The 22,204-nt window shown below is 44.1% G+C and overlaps 1 protein-coding gene across 36 annotated transcripts in view; it reads left to right on the forward strand.

The window, feature by feature from the left end:
- Positions 1–21,420, forward strand: part of TENM3 (teneurin transmembrane protein 3) — a 2,732,592-nt gene extending 2,711,172 nt beyond the window's left edge. For all 36 annotated transcript variants that reach the window (XM_054683934.2, XM_054683938.2, XM_054683942.2 and 33 more), the window contains 4 exons: positions 9,391–9,687; positions 12,568–14,179; positions 16,934–17,064; positions 19,887–21,420. In XM_054683934.2, coding sequence (XP_054539909.1) covers positions 9,391–9,687; positions 12,568–14,179; positions 16,934–17,064; positions 19,887–20,642 — 2,796 coding nt within the window. In that variant the 3' untranslated portion in view covers positions 20,643–21,420. The remainder of the gene's footprint in view (positions 1–9,390; positions 9,688–12,567; positions 14,180–16,933; positions 17,065–19,886) is intronic.
- Positions 21,421–22,204: the final 784 nt, after the last annotated feature.

The following is a 22,204-nucleotide window of genomic DNA, read 5'->3' on the forward strand; positions in this document are numbered from 1 at the left end:
TTCTCCACATCCTCTCCAGCACCTGTTGTTTCCTGACTTTTTAATGATTGCCATTCTAACTGGTGTGAGATGGTATCTCATTGTGGTTTTGATTTGCATTTCTCTGATGGCCAGTGATGATGAGCATTTTTTCATGTGTTTTTTGGCTGCATAAATGTCTTCTTTTGGGAAGTGTCTGTTCATGTCCTTCGCCCACTTTTTGATGGGGTTGTTTGTTTTTTTCTTGTAAATTTGTTTGAGTTCATTGTAGATTCTGGATATTAGCCCTTTGTCAGATGAGTAGGTTGCGAAAATTTTCTCCCATTTTGTAGGTTGCCTGTTCACTCTGATGGTAGTTTCTTTTGCTGTGCAGAAGCTCTTGAGTTTAATTAGATCCCATTTGTCAATTTTGGCTTTTGTTGCCATTGCTTTTGGTGTTTTAGACATGAAGTCCTTGCCCATGCCTATATCCTGAATGGTGATGCCTAGGTTTTCTTCTAGGGTTTTTATGGTTTTAGGTCTAACGTTTAGGTCTTTAATCCATCTTGAATTGATTTTTGTATAAGGTGTAAGGAAGGGATCTAGTTTCAGCTTTCTACATATGGCTAGCCAGTTTTCCCAGCACCATTTATTAAATGGGGAATCCTTTCCCCATTGCTTGTTTTTCTCAGGTTTGTCAAAGATCAGATAGTTGTAGATATGCAGCGTTATTTCTGAGGGCTCTGTTCTGTTCCATTGATCTATATCTCTGTTTCGGTACCAGTACCATGCTGTTTTGGTTACTGTAGCCTTGCAGTATAGTTTGAAGTCAGGTAGTGTGATGCCTCCAGCTTTGTTCTTTTGGCTTAGGATTGACTTGGCAATGCGGGCTCTTTTTTGGTTCCATATGAACTTTAAAGTAGTTTTTTCCAATTCTGTGAAGAAAGGCATTGGTAGCTTGATGGGGATGGCAGTGAATCTGTAAATTACCTTGGGCAGTATGGCCATTTTCACGACATTGATTTTTCCTACCCATGAGCATGGAATGTTCTTCCATTTGTTTGTATCCTCTTTTATTTCCTTGAGCAGTGGTTTGTAGTTCTCCTTGAAGAGGTCCTTCACATCCCTTGTAAGTTGGATTCCTAGGTATTTTATTCTCTTTGAAGCAATTGTGAATGGGAGTTCACTCATGATTTGGCTCTCTGTTTATCTGTTGTTGGTGTATAAGAATGCTTGTGATTTTTGTACATTGATTTTGTATCCTGAGACTTTGCTGAAGTTGCTTAACAGCTTAAGGAGATTTTGGGCTGAGACAATGGGGTTTTCTAGATATACAATCATGTCGTCTGCAAACAGGGACAATTTGACTTCCTCTTTTCCTAATTGAATACCCTTTATTTCCTTCTCCTGCCTGATTGCCCTGGCCAGAACTTCCAACACTATGTTGAAGTGGTGAGAGAGGGCGTCCCTGTCTTGTGCCAGTTTTCAAAGGGAATGCTTCCAGTTTTTGCCCATTCAGTATGATATTGGCTGTGGGTTTGTCATAGATAGCTCTTATTATTTTGAAATACGTCCCATCAATACCTAATTTATTGAGAGTTTTTAGCATGAAAGGTTGTTGAATTTTGTCAAAGGCTTTTTCTGCATCTATTGAGATAATCATGTGGTTTTTGTCTTTGGCTCTGTTTATATGCTGGATTACATTTATTGATTTGCGTATATTGAACCAGCCTTGCATCCCAGGGATGAAGCCCACTTGATCATGGTGGATAAGCTTTTTGATGTGCTGCTGGATTCGTTTTGCCAGTATTTTATTGAGGATTTTTGCATCAATGTTCATCAAGGATATTGGTCTAAAATTCTCTTTTTTTGTTGTGTCTCTGCCTGGCTTTGGTATCAGAATGATGCTGGCCTCATAAAATGAGTTAGGGAGGATTCCCTCTTTTTCTATTGATTGGAATAGTTTCAGAAGGAATGGTACCAGTTCTTCCTTGTACCTCTGGTAGAATTCAGCTGTGAATCCATCTGGTCCTGGACTCTTTTTGGTTGGTAAGCTACTGATTATTGCCACAATTTCAGATCCTGTTATTGGTCTATTCAGAGATTCAACTTTTTCCTGGTTTAGTCTTGGGAGAGTGTATGTGTCGAGGAATTTATCCATTTCTTCTAGATTTTCTAGTTTATTTGCGTAGAGGTGTTTGTAGTATTCTCTGATGGTAGTTTGTATTTCTGTGGGATCGGTGGTGATATCCCCTTTATCATTTTTTATTGCATCTATTAGATTCTTCTCTCTTTTTTTCTTTATTTGTCTTGCTAGCGGTCTATCAGTTTTGTTGATCCTTTCAAAAAACCAGCTCCTGGATTCATTAATTTTTTGAAGGGTTTTTTGTGTCTCTATTTCCTTCAGTTCTGCTCTGATTTATTTCTTGCCTTCTGCTAGCTTTTGAATGTGTTTGCTCTTGCTTTTCTAGTTCTTTTAATTGTGATGTTAGGGTGTCAATTTTGGATCTTTCCTGCTTTCTCTTGTGGGCATTTAGTGCTATAAATTTCCCTCTACACACTGCTTTGAATGCGTCCCAGAGATTCTGGTATGTTATGTCTTTGTTCTCGTTGGTTTCAAAGAACATCTTTATTTCTGCCTTCATTTCGTTATGTACCCAGTAGTCATTCAGGAGCAGCTTGTTCAGTTTCCATGTAGTTGAGCGGTTTTGAGTGAGATTCTCAATCCTGAGTTCTAGTTTGATTGCACTGTGGTCTGAGAGATAGTTTGTTATAATTTCTGTTCTTTTACATTTGCTGAGGAGAGCTTTACTTCCAAGTATGTGGTCAATTTTGGAATAGGTGTGGTGTGGTGCTGAAAAAAATGTATATTCTGTTGATTTGGGGTGGAGAGTTCTGTATATGTCTATTAGGTCCACTTGGTGCAGAGCTGAGTTCAATTCCTGGGTATCCTTTTTAACTTTCTGTCTCGTTGATCTGTCTAATGTTGACAGTGGGGTGTTAAAGTCTCCCATTATTAATGTGTGGGAGTCTAAGTCTCTTTGTAGGTCACTCAGGACTTGCTTTATGAATCTTGGTGCTCCTGTATTGGGTGCATATATATTTAGGATAGTTAGCTCTTCTTGTTGAATTGATCCCTTTACCATTATGTAATGGCCTTCTTTGTCTCTTTTGATCTTTGTTGGTTTAAAGTCTGTTTTATCCGAGACTAGGATTGCAACCCCGGCCTTTTTTTGTTTTCCATTTGCTTGGTAGATCTTCCTCCATCCTTTTATTTTGAGCCTATGTGTGTCTCTGCACGTGAGATGGGTTTCCTGAATACAGCACACTGATGGGTCTTGACTCTTTATCCAATTTGCCAGTCTGTGTCTTTTAATTGGTGCATTTAGTCCATTTACATTTAAAGTTAATATTGTTATGTGTGAATTTGATCCTGTCATTATGATGTTAGCTGGTTATTTTGCTCGTTGGTTGATGCAGTTTCTTCCTAGTCTTGATGGTCTTTACATTTTGGCATGACTTTGCAGCAGCTGGTACTGGTTGTTCCTTTCCATGTTTAGTGCTTCCTTCAGGAGCTCTTTCAGGGCAGGCCTGGTGGTGACAAAATCTCTCAGCATTTGCTTGTCTGTAAAGTATTTTATTTCTCCTTCGCTTATGAAGCTTAGTTTGGCTGGATATGAAATTCTGGGTTGAAAATTCTTTTCTTTAAGAATGTTGAATATTGGCCCCCACTGTCTTCTGGCTTGTAGGGTTTCTGCCGAGAGATCTGCTATTAGTCTGATAGGCTTCCCTTTGAGGGTAACCCGACCTTTCTCTCTGGCTGCCCTTAACATTTTTTCCTTCATTTCAACTTTGGTGAATCTGACAATTATGTGTCTTGGAGTTGCGCTTCTCGAAGAGTATCTTTGTGGCATTCTCTGTTTTTCCTGAATCTGAACGTTGGCCTGCCTTGCTAGATTGGGGAAGTTCTCCTGGATAATATCCTGCAGAGTGTTTTCCAACTTGGTTCCATTCTCCCCATCACTTTCAGGTACACCAATCAGATGTAGATTTGGTCTTTTCACATAGTCCCATATTTCTTGGAGGCTTTGCTCATTTCTTTTTATTCGTTTTTCTCTAAACTTCCCTTCTCGCTTCATTTCATTCATTTCATCTTCCATCGCTGATACCCTTTCTTCCAGTTGATTGCATCGGCTCCTGAGGCTTCTGCATTCTTCACGTAGTTCTCGAGCCTTGGTTTTCAGCTCCATCAGCTCCTTTAAGCACTTCTCTGTATTGGTTATTCTAGTTATACATTCTTCTAAATTTTTTTCAAAGCTTTCAACTTCTTTGCCTTTGGTTTGAATGTCCTCCCGTAGCTCAGAGTAATTTGATCGTCTGAAGCCTTCCTCTCTCAGCTCGTCAAAATCATTCTCCATCCAGCTTTGTTCCGTTGCTGGTGAGGAACTGCGTTCCTTTGGAGGAGGAGAGGCGCTCTGCTTTTTAGAGTTTCCAGTTTTTCTGTTCTGTTTTTTCCCCGTCTTTGTGGTTTTATCTACTTTTGGTCTTTGATGATGGTGATATACAGATGGGTTTTTGGTGTGGATGTCCTTTCTGTTTGTTAGTTTTCCTTCTAACAGACAGGACCCTCAGCTGCAGGTCTGTTGGAATACCCTGCCGTGTGAGGTGTCAGTGTGCCCCTGCTGGGGGGTGCCTCCCAGTTAGGCTGCTTGGGGGTCAGGGGTCAGGGACCCACTTGAGGCAGTCTGCCCGTTCTCAGATCTCCAGCTGCGTGCTGGGAGAACCACTGCTTTCTTCAAAGCTGTCAGACAGGGACATTTAAGTCTGCAGAGGTTACTGCTGCCTTTTTGTTTGTCTGTGCGCTGCCCCCAGAGGTGGAGCCTACAGAGGCAGGCAGGCCTCCTTGAGCTGTAGTGGGCTCCACCCAGTTGGAGCTTCCCAGCTGCTTTGTTTACCTAATCAAGCCTGGGCAATGGCGGGCGCCCCTCCCCCAGCCTCCCTGCCGCCTTGCAGTTTGATCTCAGACTGCTGTGCTAGCAATCAGCGAGACTCCGTGGGCGTAGGACCCTCCCAGCCAGGTGCAGGATATAATCTCGTGGTGCGCCGTTTTTTTAAGCCGGTCGGAAAAGTGCAGTATTCGGGTGGGAATGACCCGATTTTCCAGGTGCGTCCGTCACCCCTTTCTTTGACTCAGAAAGGGAACTCCCTGACCCCTTGCGCTTCCCAAGTGAGGCAATGCCTCGCCCTGCTTCGGCTCGCGCACGGTGCGCGCACGCACTGACCTGCGCCCACTGTCTGGCACTCCCTAGTGAGATGAACCCCGTACCTCAGATGGAAATGCAGAAATCACCCGTCTTCTGCGTCGCTCACGCTGGGAGCTGTAGACCGGAGCTGTTCCTATTCGGCCATCTTGGCTCCTCCCCCATATTTTTTTTTCTTGAGACAGGGTCTTGCTGGGACGCCCAGGCTGGAGTGCAGTAGTGTGATCTTGGCTCACTGCAGCCTCGACTTCACAGGCTCAAGTGATCCTCCCACCCCAGGCTCCCAAGTAGCTGGGACTACAGGCACCTCCACACCTGGCTAATTTTTGTATTTTTGTAGAGACAGGATTTCACCATGTTACCCAGGCTGGTCTCAAACTGCTGACCTTAAGTGATCTGCCTACCTCAGCCTCCCGAAATCTTGGAATTACAAACATGAGCCACCCCTCCCGGTCTTAACCTGATCTTTTTAATAATTAAAAATATTTATTAAAAGGCTACCAGAAGACCAGACGCAGTGGTTTACACCTGTAGTCCCAGCACTTTGGGAGGCTGAGGCGGGTGGATCACCTAAGCCCAGGAGTTTGAGACCAGCCAGGGCAACATGGGGAGACCCTGTCTCTACTAAAAATACAAAAATTAGCCAGGCGTGGTGGCGCACGCCTCTCGTCTCAGCTACTCACGGGGCTGAGGTGGGAGGATCACTTGAGTCCAGACAGTCGAGGCTGCAGTGAGCCAAGATCACACTATTGCTCTCCAGCCTAGGTGTCCCAGCCAGACCCTGTCTCAAGAAAAAAAAAAAAAAAAAAAAAAGCCACCGAAGCCTGGAATAATGCTGGTACTTTATGACTGTAACAAAAAAAAAAAAAAAAAAAAGACTTGAAAAGTTGCCCTGACATCATAAAGATGTGGTGAAGCAAGACCATGTCCTGGAATGCAGGTGCCCCTTGTCTGCTCTTTTGCTCACAACACCCAAAGGAGAAGGTCCAGGCATGGTAAGGGGGTGAAAAACATGAGAGCTGTTAGTATCTTTTGAAATGTTCCATACTGAATAACAGAGAGCGGTGTCTGGAAACAGTAAGAATGGTTAAAGCCTTGGCTTGTGTTGGGAATTTGGGAAAAAACATAGCCACATTCTAACTCATTCCTCATTACTTTGGTTTGAGGATACAAGAAAGGCACGGCATCCAGTATTTGTCTGGATAAAAGAAAAATCATACCTTCTGTCCAGATGCTGGGTCTCACTGCCTCCAGGTGCTTGTCCAAGGCACACACAGTGATGGCATCATCTGACTTGCATCTGGGTGTTTTGGTGTCGCCTAGCCACACTCACAAACCAAAGGTGCAAATCGGAAGCCAGGGCTGGGCACAGTGGCTCACGCCTGCAATCCCAGCACTTTGGGAAGCCGAGGCGGGTGGATCACCTGAGGTCAGGAGTTCAAGACCAGCCTGGCCAACATGGTGAGACCCCCGTCTCTACTAAAAATACAAAAATTAGCAAGACATGGTGGCACATGATTGTAATCCCAGCTACTCAGGAGGCTGAGGCAGGAGAATTGCTTGAACCTGGAGGAGGAGGTTTCAGTGAGCTAGGATTGCACCACTGCACTCCAGCCTGGGTGACAGAGTGAGACCCCGTCTAAAAAAAAAGAAATCAGAAGCCCGAGCAGCATGGGGTTCCATGCCTGTCTCCCTACAGCAGCACATCATACCCACTCTGTGGTCCAGATTTCCCATACTCCAACCAGAGGAAATACTGCAGAGATGAAGCAGGGTCCAGGAAGCAGTAAAGAATTAATACAAATTAAAATGAATGCCAAGGAAAATGCAAACACATGGGCAATAATAACATGGCAGCACTGTCCCTGGAAGCTACAGTCAGTCTTCTGTAGTTCCTCCAAAGCCCGGGATAATCTAAGGAAGAAAAAAAGGGCAACCTTAAACATTCAGGATATTTTTTCCTTTCAAAACACAATCACAGGCACTCAAGAGCCCCTAAGAAAACCATTTAAATTGTGCAAAACCTCTTCTTGAGGCATCCAAAAATGGAGTGCAGGTATAAGCTGAAGAACTTGATTCTGCCATTTATCACTTTGATATCAAATATTTCTACAGACTTTAAAATATATATTTGTAACATTAGCTGGTAGCTTCTTTCCAAGGTACACAAAGTATTCTACAAAGCTCAACTCATAAAGTTTCACAAAATTCACATAAGGCAGGGAGCAACTGATATGCAGACAGTTCCGCATGGAAGCTCAGAAAGCCTCCAGCTGGCTGGTCAGAATCAAATAAAACTCACTGAAAGACAGAGCCTAAGGGATCTAGGCCAACCTCTTTATTTACAGATGGACAAAACAGACTCAGAGGGGTTGAAAGCCAAGGTCAGGCTGCTTCAGGTCTAGAGATCAGGCTTCGGACTCTTGGGTTCCTCCCCCAACCACCACTCCAGACTATCTGCTGTGACACAGTGTTGTGGGGTTTTTGCCCACATCAGCTGATAGAACTGAAAAGTTAAGGTGTAATTTCTAGGCCAGGCTCAGTGACTCACACCTGTAATCCCAGCACTTTGGGAGGCCAAGGCGGGTGGATCACCTGAGGTCAGGAGTTTGAGACCAGCCTGGCCAACATGGTGAAACCCCATCATCTCTACTAAAAATACAAAAATTAGCTGGGTGTGGTGGCGGGCGCCTGTAATCCCAGCTACTCGGGAGGCTGAGGCAGGAGAATGGCTTGAACCCCGGGAGGCGGAGGCTGCAGTGAGCCGAGATCGCACCACTGTACTCCAGCCTGGGCGACAAGGGCAAAACTCCACCTCAAAAAAAAAAAAAAAAAAAAAAAGATGTGATTTCTCTCCAGGGCTCTGCCTCCTTATATTTTGTAAATCAGCTCTCTGGGTGCTTCCCACCCTCAACATCATTTCTTTTTAGCTTATCGAGCTGCCATTCCACGGACTTCACCATACTCCCCTTGAACAGCCAATAGGAAAAGTTTAAGCTTAAGGATTATTTTTGCATGGGACATGTTTAATGTGAATGATAGAATGCAAAAGGCAGTTTTATTCCAAATTTTACAAATATATGTGATGTATGTATATACACATATATTTATATATAAACGTGAGTGGTTGTGTGTGTGTGTAAAATTGGTCAGCTGGATCTGTCCATTTTGAAGGTTCTAGCTAGAATATGGTTATATAAAATTAAGATTTTCCCATTTAATTTTTAACAATCGAAACAGTTAATGAGCATTTTGGAATGTACAAGCCACCCCTCCCACAAAGGTGCTGTAGAAGACCAGAGAATGGATAGGCCATGGTCTCTGCCCTTCAGAGGTTCACACCCTGCAAACACTGGAGACTATTGGTAAAGTAGAATTTAATCGGGACCACATTTCTATTGCAATAATGAAGGCTGGGTTGTGTATGCCTCGGATGGCAGACGGTAACAGCCAGATTTAGTCCAAGGCTCTGGACGTGGCACCTAGCCACAGAGACTCTATGACAACACACGGTGCTGAATTTGTCAGATAAGTACAATATTCGGATCATGTGTATGTGTTAGTGAAGGACTCTGAAGTCCCTGCCAGTTAACCAGACCTTCTCCAAAGAAAGATGCCTTCTCAAAAAACTGTGACGGTGCAGCACTGGGCCAAAAGCAATGATCTTGTTTATAACCTGCTGCTATTGAAACTCATTAATAATTTACAGTAATGTGGGTTCCAACTTCTACTTAACTGCTCTTCAAAGGGCCAGAGTCACATTAACCGCTGTGTTTTATTTAATGTAGCCATGATTAATTTACTAAGCAATTATTTTCCAGTGTCTTTTGGGGGAGGAGCTTGGAGTCATATGAATAGGTGTCATGTTTATCACCTTTAGAGCGTCTGAACAAACTTTAAGACAAATACATTTTGCTATTTTTCTTATCCGTTGCTTTAGTTTACAAAATTTAATTGAAATGGTTTTGAACAAATGCCAGGCTGTCTTTCTGCTTAATAAAACATTTTAAAAGAGCAGTTAATCTACTGCCTTGCACTTGTACCCAAGAAGTTGCTAAGTTAATTTACTGACAAAGAGAATCAATCATCGTAAATGGTGTTTAAACAATACTGGGGACTCCGGTGTTGGAATAACATGATTTACTTTATCATCTTGTTGGTGTTGTAACAGGTTAATGGCAGAAACCTCCTTTCAGTTGACTTTGATCGAACAACAAAGACAGAAAAGATCTATGACGACCACCGTAAATTTCTACTGAGGATCGCCTACGACACGTCTGGGCACCCGACTCTCTGGCTGCCAAGCAGCAAGCTGATGGCCGTCAATGTCACCTATTCATCCACAGGTCAAATTGCCAGCATCCAGCGAGGCACCACTAGCGAGAAAGTAGATTATGACGGACAGGGGAGGATCGTGTCTCGGGTCTTTGCTGATGGTAAAACATGGAGTTACACATATTTAGAAAAGGTATGTCTGCAAACTAAGCTCAACAATAGGGAAAGGACAATTCACAGTTTTCAGCAATCATCCAGAGCACTAAGGGGGAAAAAAAACAGTGGCACATGACTGAGTTCCATTTATTATTCGAAGTATCAATACGGAAGTCACATTGGCACAGCAATGATGAATTTCTGCATTAGCAAAGTAGTTTCTCCTTAGTTAAGTTCTACTGTCTGAGACCCTTTTAAGTGATATATGATGTAAACAAATAAGCATTAACGTTGTCCACCTGCCAAGCTTACACATTGACAACATTCACAAATTAGACCTTGAGCATGTAAGTCGCTTGTAAATAATTTTCGTGCTAGCTCTTTCATTTAAGAGAGAGCCTTACATTAGCACAGTTAAAGCTGTCAGCTTTGTGTTATTCCTGGCAGAGCTTCAACATAATCATAAAAAGCATGTAGATCCTAGTTATGCATTATTAACCAAAAGAGGCGATTTTCTTAGAAAGCCACACTTTCGGGTACTCTGTGGCATCTTTCCTTTCTTCTACATATAAAAGGTAAGCCTCCTAGATTAGGCTGTTTTCCATTCTTGAGAACTATGCATAGTATCAAAAATGGAGACTTAGAATTACACGTGTGCAAAATGCTAAGTTGTATGCTGTGCGGCTTGGGGTATTGACTGGGGTCAGAGGAAATGAAAGTAAAAGGGAAGAAAAAGGAAAGAACAATCTCCATGTAATTCCTTTCTTAAGAAATATCCACCGAAAAGCATATCATGGAATGTTTCATTTGCCTTTGAGACAAAAGTTCGCCCTAGAAAATGATTCTGTTTTGAGTTCCGGTAGCTCTCAGACCCCAGAGCATGGCACCACCGGTTACCCAGCAGCGCGTGCTACACACTCTACTCGGCAGTTACTGTTCCACCCCTCCTGACTGAAACGTTGCACAGAGGAACTCTTGTCACCCAAATAAATCACATCACATCCACGTTGTCACTGTGCTCCCCTCACACAATCTTGTTCTTTACCAGAGGTGCCCTGGGGAATGGCTCAGTCTAAACCTAACCCCCGAACCCTGAGCCATCCCAACTAATTCCAGCTGGCGCCTGCACAGGCTACTCTTCCTGAGAACCAGTTTCAGTTCCAAAGCTCACTGTAGGATGCTACCTCTCTTACAGCAGCCCCCCACCTCTGGGATGCGTCCAGCTAGGACCCTCATGGCCAATCTGTCCTCTTGCAAACTCACCTATCTGCTCTCATTAGAAGAGACTCACCCTTGAGACAATGAACCACACCTGTTAGATGACAGCCCCTAAGGCAATGTTTCTAAGTGGGAGAGGATCATGGCTTCATTCTGGAGCAGTTTTCCCAATTTAAATTCAGTGCATTACAGAGAAGAATAACAGAAACATACAAGCACAACCCTTGAAATGTATAGTAGTGATCATAATGGCACTGGGAAATGTTTAGAGGGAGCCCAGGAGCATATCATTGAGAAGAGCCGCTGTCACAGAATGACAAAGGCAGTGACCAGGATCACCTGCATGCATCCAGGAGGATCAGAAAAGACAACAGACAGATCTTTCTCATCGTCTCTCCCAAAACCCATCAAATCCACCCAGACTATTTCGACGTTCTTACTGGGCTAGGTGCACTAAGCCAAAACTTACTCACAGCAAAACAAGTAATATTTTACAGACCAGCATCAAATATGACTTCAGATGATTCCAGAAGTAGGTATTCATGTGAATTCAGCAAAGTCCAAGCTTTCCTTGGAACAATGCAAACTATTAGGACCAATTCTCAGGACATTTACTACACAACCTGCACGCAAAAATTGCCCCTGGGTCTGCCCAAAGAGGAGATTCTACAGAAGCTGAAGTCAGGCAAAGGAGAAGTCCCAGCAGGGCTCCCAAGCTCCACATCCCCCCTGTGCCAATGATGTTCCATTTGGCCCAGCGGGTTAGAGGAAGCTTCCTCAGAGGGAAGAGTCACCCACGGCCCTGTGTTACTGCTGAGCTTCACTTAACCAGCCTGGGATGACCGTCTCTCACATTTGTTGGCCTAGTAACTGTCATTTGTCTTTCGGCAGTGGCTCATGAAATAGAATTCACTTTTAATACATTTACTCTTTTCATAATTTAGCACCAAAGCAGTATGTAGTCCAGAAACCATCCTTATTGCTCCTGAGATACAAATCGGATTTGGTATCCACAGAAAGAAAAGGAGATTTTATTGTCAGTACGGATGCCTTGTAACAATTTGCCTGTATGTGTATATATAGTATTTCTATTAAGGGCATTTATAGCTCCCATTCACCATGTGATTAATTTCACAATATGTTTTGGTGTCGATGCTTTGTATACACTTTATCCATTTTTGGCTAATTTTATGTCTTTATACAATAATATTGTGAATGCTTTGCCCCTCCCCCAAGTACACTAGAAATTAAACATGATTTGAGTGGTTCTTCACTCAAATGAGGGGGGGAAAGCCACCTTACTAAATAATTGCTAATTATGGATAGAACTGCATTCCCCATATGCTCTTTTCTCCTCAAAATATTGTCTGTAAAGCAGCTTTGATCATGCCTGTATTATGACTAATCCAGATCCATTGACAAATCTGCTGGTTGGCTATGAATGTCTGGGAAAATAATGGTACCGTCGTGACAGGCAGCACATTGTGAATCTCGAGCCACTAATTGCAGAACCCCTCACAATTAAGCATCCAAGCAAATTAGGCAGAGAAACGTTAACAACACGCAAGGTCAAGGATAACTCAATTAAAATGAAAATCATTTTCTCTAGTGGAATGTTTCTGTGCATCTGTGGTCACTAAATCTGCTTTTGCAGCTCCCGTTCACAAACACTAAGTAACAGTATGTTCTGTCTTTACAGTCCATGGTTCTTCTGCTTCATAGCCAGCGGCAGTACATCTTCGAATACGATATGTGGGACCGCCTGTCTGCCATCACCATGCCCAGTGTGGCTCGCCACACCATGCAGACCATCCGATCCATTGGCTACTACCGCAACATATACAACCCCCCGGAAAGCAACGCCTCCATCATCACGGACTACAACGAGGAGGGGCTGCTTCTGCAAACAGCTTTCTTGGGTACAAGTCGGAGGGTCTTATTCAAATACAGAAGGCAGACTAGGCTCTCAGAAATTTTATATGATAGCACGAGAGTCAGTTTTACCTACGATGAAACAGCAGGAGTCCTAAAGACAGTAAACCTCCAGAGTGACGGTTTTATTTGCACCATTAGATACAGGCAAATTGGTCCCCTGATTGACAGGCAGATTTTCCGCTTTAGTGAAGATGGGATGGTAAATGCAAGATTTGACTATAGCTATGACAACAGCTTTCGAGTGACCAGCATGCAGGGTGTGATCAATGAAACTCCACTGCCTATTGATCTGTATCAGTTTGATGACATTTCTGGCAAAGTTGAGCAGTTTGGAAAGTTTGGAGTTATATATTATGATATTAACCAGATCATTTCTACAGCTGTAATGACCTATACGAAGCACTTTGATGCTCATGGCCGTATCAAGGAGATTCAATATGAGATATTCAGGTCGCTCATGTACTGGATTACAATTCAGTATGATAACATGGGTCGGGTAACCAAGAGAGAGATTAAAATAGGGCCCTTTGCCAACACCACCAAATATGCTTATGAATATGATGTTGATGGACAGCTCCAAACAGTTTACCTCAATGAAAAGATAATGTGGCGGTACAACTACGATCTGAATGGAAACCTCCATTTACTGAACCCAAGTAACAGTGCGCGTCTGACACCCCTTCGCTATGACCTGCGAGACAGAATCACTCGACTGGGTGATGTTCAATATCGGTTGGATGAAGATGGTTTCCTACGTCAAAGGGGCACGGAAATCTTTGAATATAGCTCCAAGGGGCTTCTAACTCGAGTTTACAGTAAAGGCAGTGGCTGGACAGTGATCTACCGTTATGACGGCCTGGGAAGGCGTGTTTCTAGCAAAACCAGTCTAGGACAGCACCTGCAGTTTTTTTATGCTGACTTAACTTATCCCACTAGGATTACTCATGTCTACAACCATTCGAGTTCAGAAATTACCTCCCTGTATTATGATCTCCAAGGACATCTTTTTGCCATGGAAATCAGCAGTGGGGATGAATTCTATATTGCATCAGATAACACAGGGACACCACTGGCTGTGTTCAGTAGCAATGGGCTTATGCTGAAACAGATTCAGTACACTGCATATGGCGAAATCTATTTTGACTCTAATATTGACTTTCAACTGGTAATTGGATTTCATGGTGGCCTGTATGACCCACTCACCAAATTAATCCACTTTGGAGAAAGAGATTATGACATTTTGGCAGGACGGTGGACAACACCTGACATAGAAATCTGGAAAAGAATCGGGAAGGACCCAGCTCCTTTTAACTTGTACATGTTTAGGAATAACAACCCTGCAAGCAAAATCCATGACGTGAAAGATTACATCACAGGTAAGCATTTTGATTCCTTCCCAAGAGCTGGAGGACTACCATCATTAGATTAATACACAAAATAACTGGAAATGCTTTTTTAAAAAACTTTATACTTTACTCAGGCAAAGTCAAATGGCTAACCTTTTAAATGTGTTTATTTCTTTATGGAACCATAGAGAAATCACAAAGGGAAAATGAGACATAGTTACTTCCTATTCTGCCTGCCATTGCCCAAGGCCACAAGTTTTTGAAATGAGATGTACCCAGTCATTTAAAGAAGGGGAACATGGGGGACCAAAAAACATGATGAACACAGAGTCCCAAAATTGGAGTCCCAATCCCAGCTCCTCTCCCACAAGTTGTGTAGCTCTGTAAGCAAGCCATATGTTTTTCGAGTTTCCATTCCCTTAACTATAAAATTGGGATAATAATGGCTAACTTAGGGCACAAATATAATACATGAAATTCTGCAACAGATAGTAACTACCTTACGAATGTGTCACATTGGGTTTTTTTTAATACATGTGTGAAGTTCTCATGGAGATAATTAAGGTGAAACACAATACAAGGTGACACCATTTCATCCCTGGGAGGTGTTTAATTCCTGCCTCACCACCATTGCCTCAGGACAGTCACGAAGCCATTTCTCCCATCAGTTGCTTAGACAATGGATCCTGTGTCTGGACTCACTTCTGTCTTCTTACATCACTGTCTTCATTGCCAGTGCAGTTCTTGCATGGTGACAATACTAATAGGCATACTAATTTTTCCACGAATGTGGGATAATTTTCAGGGTACAGATTTAAGATCTTTCCAAGTTTAGTGCATGCTACCTTTTTAGTTATGCAAGATGTAGAACATCAGATCCCACTTCTGCCACCATGGAACAACCAGCATGTGAAACAGACAAGGTCCTTGCAAGCATTACTCTAGTTCCCTTTAGTGAGCTGACTTCTTCACTCAACCTCTACTCCAAGAATTCTGAATCCTGCTGCTCCTACCTTCCATTCCTGATATACAGCACCATCATTAACCCCTCTACCACATTTATATTTCCAGGAGGAAGGTTCTTTCCTGTTGTCTTTTTTTGGGGCTTGATTTAAGGTATTTTGGTTTTGTTTTGGCTTGTGTTAGATGCTCCTTTAGGCTGCCTCTTTTCTAGCTCAATATTTGAGGCATACTGAGATGTCTGTTCTCTCAGTTCTCAAAACAGCTCTCAACAGGTTGCCCCCTGTTCATTTCACATCTGCTTCCTACCTTTCCAGACTGTCTAAAGCATTTCATATCTCTTCCATGTGAACCAGCTGAAAGTCCCTCCTTTCTGCCTCCTGATTCAGCAGCACCCTTATTCTCATTCAGGGTTTTTCAATACACATCTGCCTTCAAACTCCATTATTTTGGCAGTACTTTTCAATACTTACGGCCCTCTGATTTTCACTGTTATGCAGACATTGTTCAGAGTAACAGAATTTTTGCCCCCAATACTCCAACATTTGGGAGAATTTTCTCCCAAAATAAGGCCCTCCCACCCCCAAACTCATATACACTCTTACATACACACAAATTGTGTCACTTTGCATCCTGTGTGAACCACTTAGGATTTATGTCTCCCCACCACCACTACTACCACCCCATTTCAAATAGAAAGAATACCACTGGTTTTATAGCCATATGATGCCTGGATGAATGACCTGCCAGCCTGGCAATGAGGTGAGAGTCTGTGCCCTAGAGAAGGAAATGGGAATCAAGTGGCTCTCCATCATTCTGACAGGCAGTTTACCACTGGTTATTTAAGGGGTGTTGACAGGGGCTGACTGAAAGTCTGGAAAGCTCACAGCTCCTGAATTCATCCTCTCCTAGCAACGTGGACTGCAGGGAATGCCATAGCAGCATTTTCTGAAAAACATCAAAAGAGAGATGGAACAGCATAAAATATATTAGGTGAAATGCAATTTCAAATTTTCCAGCAATGTGCTTAATATATAAAATAATCTACACCCAACCGTACTCATAAAGCTGCAAGCCTGCTGAGTAGTTCTGTAACATTATAACCTCCAGAATAGAATAAAAGCCTTATTCTGAGCTTAATGGCTTTTGGAGTCACATGGCAATATTTTAAAATGCCATCTTGAAGGTTTCCAGGTTCTTTCCCCAAAAAGTTTGTCTCCACCTGTGCACAGTGAGCCTTTGAAGTCACAACTGATGGTAATCAGGACTTCTGTGCCCTTGGCCAGTTTTGCCAGCTTTCAGCATTCATCTTTGATTAAGAATCAACTGTTGATTTTAATACTCTCAATTTAGGGGTTTTATTAATAGAAAATGGGTTGTGGAAGTCCGCATATCCTTGGGCAATCGCTTTGGAGAGCTAATAACACACAACTTCTATTTGAGACCAGCCTTGACCAACTACAAAATAAATTTCGTTTGTTTTCTACAAGTATGTCTCTCTCCTGCTGCTGTGCATTGTTCTTACCTTTGCTATCACTGTTACTAGCACAGGCTGCAACTTACTTAGCAGGACTGATGGCTTACCCAGTCTGTCTGAGCACCTATTACTCGCATTTTTCGTAGCATTTGCCATAGTTCTGCTGTGAAGGTTATCATCTTCATGTCTAAAAACAGTAGGTTTAGATTTGTAGGACGAAAGCAAACAGGTGCTCTTTTTCAGATTATTAATTGTGAAATTGGATTTTCTTTTTAAGGTAAGAATTTAAATTTATGAAAGGACAAAACAAACTCCAGCACCTTTCATTTTGAACATTCTTCTCCTAGATGTTAACAGCTGGCTGGTGACATTTGGTTTCCATCTGCACAATGCTATTCCTGGATTCCCTGTTCCCAAATTTGATTTAACAGAACCTTCTTACGAACTTGTGAAGAGTCAGCAGTGGGATGATGTACCGGTAAGAAACAGAAAGACCTACGGAAAGGTGATAAGTAGCTTGTGTCTTATCTACCCATATCTAATCAAACTGCCCTTGTGAAAACTGTACCAAAGACAGTTTTTAACTTTTTGACTGTTTTAGGGAAAAAAAACAACACTTCCTCTGCATTTGTGTTCAACAAACCAGAGGCCTGTTAAACAGGCTTAAATATGTTTTCAGCAATGCTAATGAAAACATAGAAATGCAGAAGCTCACTTTCGAGTGCTGGGTTTCTAAAAAGAACCCCAAGAAAGCATGGACCTGAAGGCAAAAATACAATAAACAAAAGGGCAGGGAACTCATATTACAAATTAGCAAACCACAAACAATGCCACAAGGTTCAACTTCTTTAAAAATTAACAGTGTTTCGGCCAAGTGAGGTGGCTCACGCCTGTAATCCCAGCACTTTGGGAGGCCGAGGAGGTCGGATCACCTGAGGTCGGGAGTTCGAGACCAGCCTGACCAACATGGAGAAACCCCATCTCTACTAAAAATACAAAATTAGCCCGGCATGGTGGGGCATGCCTGTTATCCCAGCTACTCGGGAGGCTGAGGCAGGAGAATCACTTGAACCTGGGAGGCGGAGGTTGCAGTGACCCGAGATCACGCCATTGTACTCCAGCCTGAGCAACAAGAGCGAAACTCCGTCTCAAAAAAAAAATAATTAATTAATTAAGTGTTTCATAGGAAAAGATTAAAAATAAAAATCAATGTCCTCTGGTAAGGCTCCACCTACAACCAGGAAGGTTTATGGAATTTTCCTGAGAATAACAGATCAAGAGGCCTGTAACCATTATAAGAAATAAAGAAATATAATAGAAAATTGCAAAGTCAAAGCTGCCGCTTCAGAAAGTGGTACTTCTGATCCCCACCAGAGACCAGAAAGGAATGCACGGCAAAACACCAGAATTTCCAGCTTACAGTAAGAATAATTAGAGATGGAGAAACTGGGTGACTCCATGATCATAAGGAGAAGACAGTGCAGACTTTCTTAGGACGATTAATTCCCAGCCACCCCTTGAGCAATTTCCTATCATTTCAATGAAAACAAAGAGAAGAGGCAGCCATGGTTAATACACACACAGGCTATCTACAGTACCAGTACCTGTTTTTTGTTGTTTCATACCTAATATAAAAGCAATTCCTTTTTCATAAGTTACAAATATAGTGGTGTGTGTGCTACATTTTGGTCAATGACAGACCTTGTATAAGGTGGTGATCGCATAAGATTACAATATCATATATTTTTTAAAAATTGAAATGGGGTCTCACTGTGTCACCCAGGCTGGAGTGCAGCCTTGACCTTCTGGGCTCAAGCGATAGTCCCACCTCAGGCTCCCAAGTATCTGGGACTACAGGCACGTGCCACCACACCCAGCTAATTTTTTATTTTTTGTAGAGATAAGAGTCTCCCTGCGTAGCACAGGCTGGTCTTGAACTCCTGGTATCAAGCGTTCCTCCTGCCTCCACCTACTGAAGTGCTAGGATTATAGGCATGAGCCACCGGGCTCTGCCAACACTGTTTTTACTGTACCTCTTCTATGTTTAGATACACAAGTACTTACCATGGTGGTACAGTTGCCTGCAGTATTCAGTACAGTCACACCGTATTCAGGTTTGCAGCCTAGAAGCCATAGGCCATCCCATACAGCCTACGTGTGCAGTAGGCTACACCATCTAGGTTTGTGTAAGTGCCCGCTATGATGTTCACACAAGGACGAAATGGCCTACTGCCACATTTCTCAGAATGCCTCCCTGCGGTTAAGCAGTGCATGACTGTCTACACTGATACAGTGGCATGAAGACATACCGAAGTTTCCTAATGCATTTGAACATGCACTTCCTAATTGTGTATGACTTTCCAACATGCCTGAAAACACCTACATCTAACTGTACAAATGGACTTGCCAGCTCTTTTCCTAAGCAGCCTTTTAAATATGGTTCAAGTTCTCTGTCAAAAGAAGTGCACCATAAGGACAGCATAGGAAATCGTGGGCAAAGACACTGAGGCTGCCCCAAGTACAGAAAAACAACTGTTTCTTTCATTGCCGCAAATGAAACAGATGTTTTCATTTGGGAAACAATGGCCAGACAAACATCTGGTGGTATAAGAAATGACTGAGTTAAGATGCCCCCAATTTAAAACATTTGCCAATCTAGACGGTCCACTGTCCCTAAGTCTGAGAAAAATAATTGTTTTCCTAAAGTAACAAATATCGTCTCCAGCTGCCCCACCGTCCACTCATCCCTGTACATTTCAGTTCTGCGGTTACACTCACCATCTTCAGCTGAAAACTCTGCCAGGAGAGGGGACAGAGTTGACTTAAATACAAGCATTTCAAAGCATACGAAGCGGGGCCCTGTGATCGGCACTAAGTATCCCCAGCCGTTCAGATCCCTCTCTGTGTTTGGTGGCTTCTCAGCCTCCTGTGGAGAAAGCTACGAGCATGCAGATCCGGATGAGCTGGGTTCCCCACGTGGGGTGGGCGTGGGAAAAGAGCATCTAGAAACTGTAAGAGAAAAGCAAGAAACAGGATTATTTTTCCCATGTTAGAAACGAAGAAAGCTTTAAAGTGATCCACGATGAGTGAGCCATTTGGGGGTTCCAAAGCATCGGGATCACCTTGAGCGGGAGGGATCTCGAGTGCTTCCTCCACCCGGGCTGTCAGCCTTCTGGTCAGGGAAGGACCCCGGGGCTTCCATGCATGCCCCGGCGCTGCCCCCAGAGTCCCGTGTGTGGGTCAGGAGTGGGGAGGCTCCCGGCCGCCTCTGACGCGCCCCCTCTTGTGTTTCGCCCGCAGCCCATCTTCGGAGTCCAGCAGCAAGTGGCGCGGCAGGCCAAGGCCTTCCTGTCGCTGGGGAAGATGGCCGAGGTGCAGGTGAGCCGGCGCCGGGCCGGCGGCGCGCAGTCCTGGCTGTGGTTCGCCACGGTCAAGTCGCTGATCGGCAAGGGCGTCATGCTGGCCGTCAGCCAGGGCCGCGTGCAGACCAACGTGCTCAACATCGCCAACGAGGACTGCATCAAGGTGGCGGCCGTGCTCAACAACGCCTTCTACCTGGAGAACCTGCACTTCACCATCGAGGGCAAGGACACGCACTACTTCATCAAGACCACCACGCCCGAGAGCGACCTGGGCACGCTGCGGCTGACGAGCGGCCGCAAGGCGCTGGAGAACGGCATCAACGTGACGGTGTCGCAGTCCACCACGGTGGTGAACGGCAGGACGCGCAGGTTCGCGGACGTGGAGATGCAGTTCGGCGCGCTGGCGCTGCACGTGCGCTACGGCATGACCCTGGACGAGGAGAAGGCGCGCATCCTGGAGCAGGCGCGGCAGCGCGCGCTCGCCCGGGCCTGGGCGCGCGAGCAGCAGCGCGTGCGCGACGGCGAGGAGGGCGCGCGCCTCTGGACGGAGGGCGAGAAGCGGCAGCTGCTGAGCGCCGGCAAGGTGCAGGGCTACGACGGGTACTACGTACTCTCGGTGGAGCAGTACCCCGAGCTGGCCGACAGCGCCAACAACATCCAGTTCCTGCGGCAGAGCGAGATCGGCAGGAGGTAACGCCCGGGCCGCGCCCGCCGAGCCGCTCACGCCCTGCTCACATTGTCCTGTGGCACAACCCGAGTGGGACTCTCCAACGCCCAAGAGCCTTCCTCCCGGGAGAATGAGACTGCTGTTACGACCCACGCCCACACCGCGAAAACAAGGACCGCTTGTTTCTGAATGACCTTAAAGGTGATCGGCTTTAACGAATATGTTTACATATGCATAGCGCTGCACTCAGTCGGACTGAACGTAGCCAGAGGAAAAAAAAAATCATCAAGGACAAAGGCCTCGACCTTTTGCGCTGGGCCGTCTGTTCCTTCTAGGCACTGTATTTAACTAACTTTAAAAAAGAAAAAAAAATGTATACAGTGTTTCCAAATAGTCCCGAATTGTCGACCTTTGCTTACAAGAAGTAGTCTGTCTGCATAGGATGTGATAGCTATCTCTGTTCATTTTACAATGTGGGGCAAAGTTACTGTTTCTAGACAACCCAACTGCTTTCCCTGTGCAGCTTTGTAGAAGGACATTGGCACAGTGACTTCTGCGGCGGGGATTTATTAATGGATTTTACAATGCTAACGTGGTTTCCCTTCGGGGAAAAAACTGGCAACTAGAATCCTTGTCACTGATAAGCAAAGGAAATCCTGATTTTTTTGTAAATTGTGTGAGACAAGTTGTTTATGGATTTTTATATGAATTACAATTTACTGTACATCAAATCTTAGTCTCAGAGGAGTTAATTTATGTAAAGTGTTTAAAAATTTATACTTAAAAATAAAATGATAAAAACATGTGAACTGTGTGATTTTTTTAAAAGGATTGCACCTTTTGTTATCTGTTATAGCTGTACAGTATAAATTATTATATTGTAGAGATATAACAACTTATGCCTATAATGTCCAGAAGTGTTAATATTTTTGTATTAGGTTGAAAAAATGTGCAAGCTTCTATCACTAGATGGATAGGACCGTGCAATTCTAGGTGGGTGGTGAATCAGAGAGCTCCTTTCTCTTCCCTCTCTCACGCATCAGGCCAGTGTCCTCAGCATTGTCAACTGAGAGGCACAGTAGACAACTGGGGCTGGTGGAATGTAAGGGAAGATTGAAAAAACGGGAGGAAGGGGTCTCTGGCCCTCTCTCAACCTTGCAAGTCAATGGGGAGTTGATATAATTAACCCCGGGGTTTTTACTGTTGTTACTGTTCCAAAGCTCTGTCTCTTGATGGAGAAGAGACCACATCAGATGCTGGGGAAACAGGAGGAGGAGAGGTTCTGATGTAGTCGTGATCCTAAACACGTGTCTTAAGATCTAGGAAAGACAGCAGAAACCGAGCAGTGGTGGGTGAGCCAGATGGAGCCGGTCAGGGTTACTCTAAGCCCACATGACCAAACCATCTTGGGGGCTGGTTTGAATGACAGCCTCTGCTCTGTCTTGGGGAAGCCGGGGGTGGCAGATCCAGTTGGAAGTGAACTGACAGCCGCGCCCTCCTGCACACATGCATGCACGCGTGTGGGAACGAGCCCAGCCGCCATCTGCACTTCCGTGTCGGCTCAGCTCTGACAAATCTCTTTCCTGAGC

Source organism: Pan troglodytes, chromosome 3 (genome assembly GCF_028858775.2).
Source record: "Pan troglodytes isolate AG18354 chromosome 3, NHGRI_mPanTro3-v2.0_pri, whole genome shotgun sequence".
NCBI lineage: Eukaryota > Metazoa > Chordata > Mammalia > Primates > Hominidae > Pan > Pan troglodytes.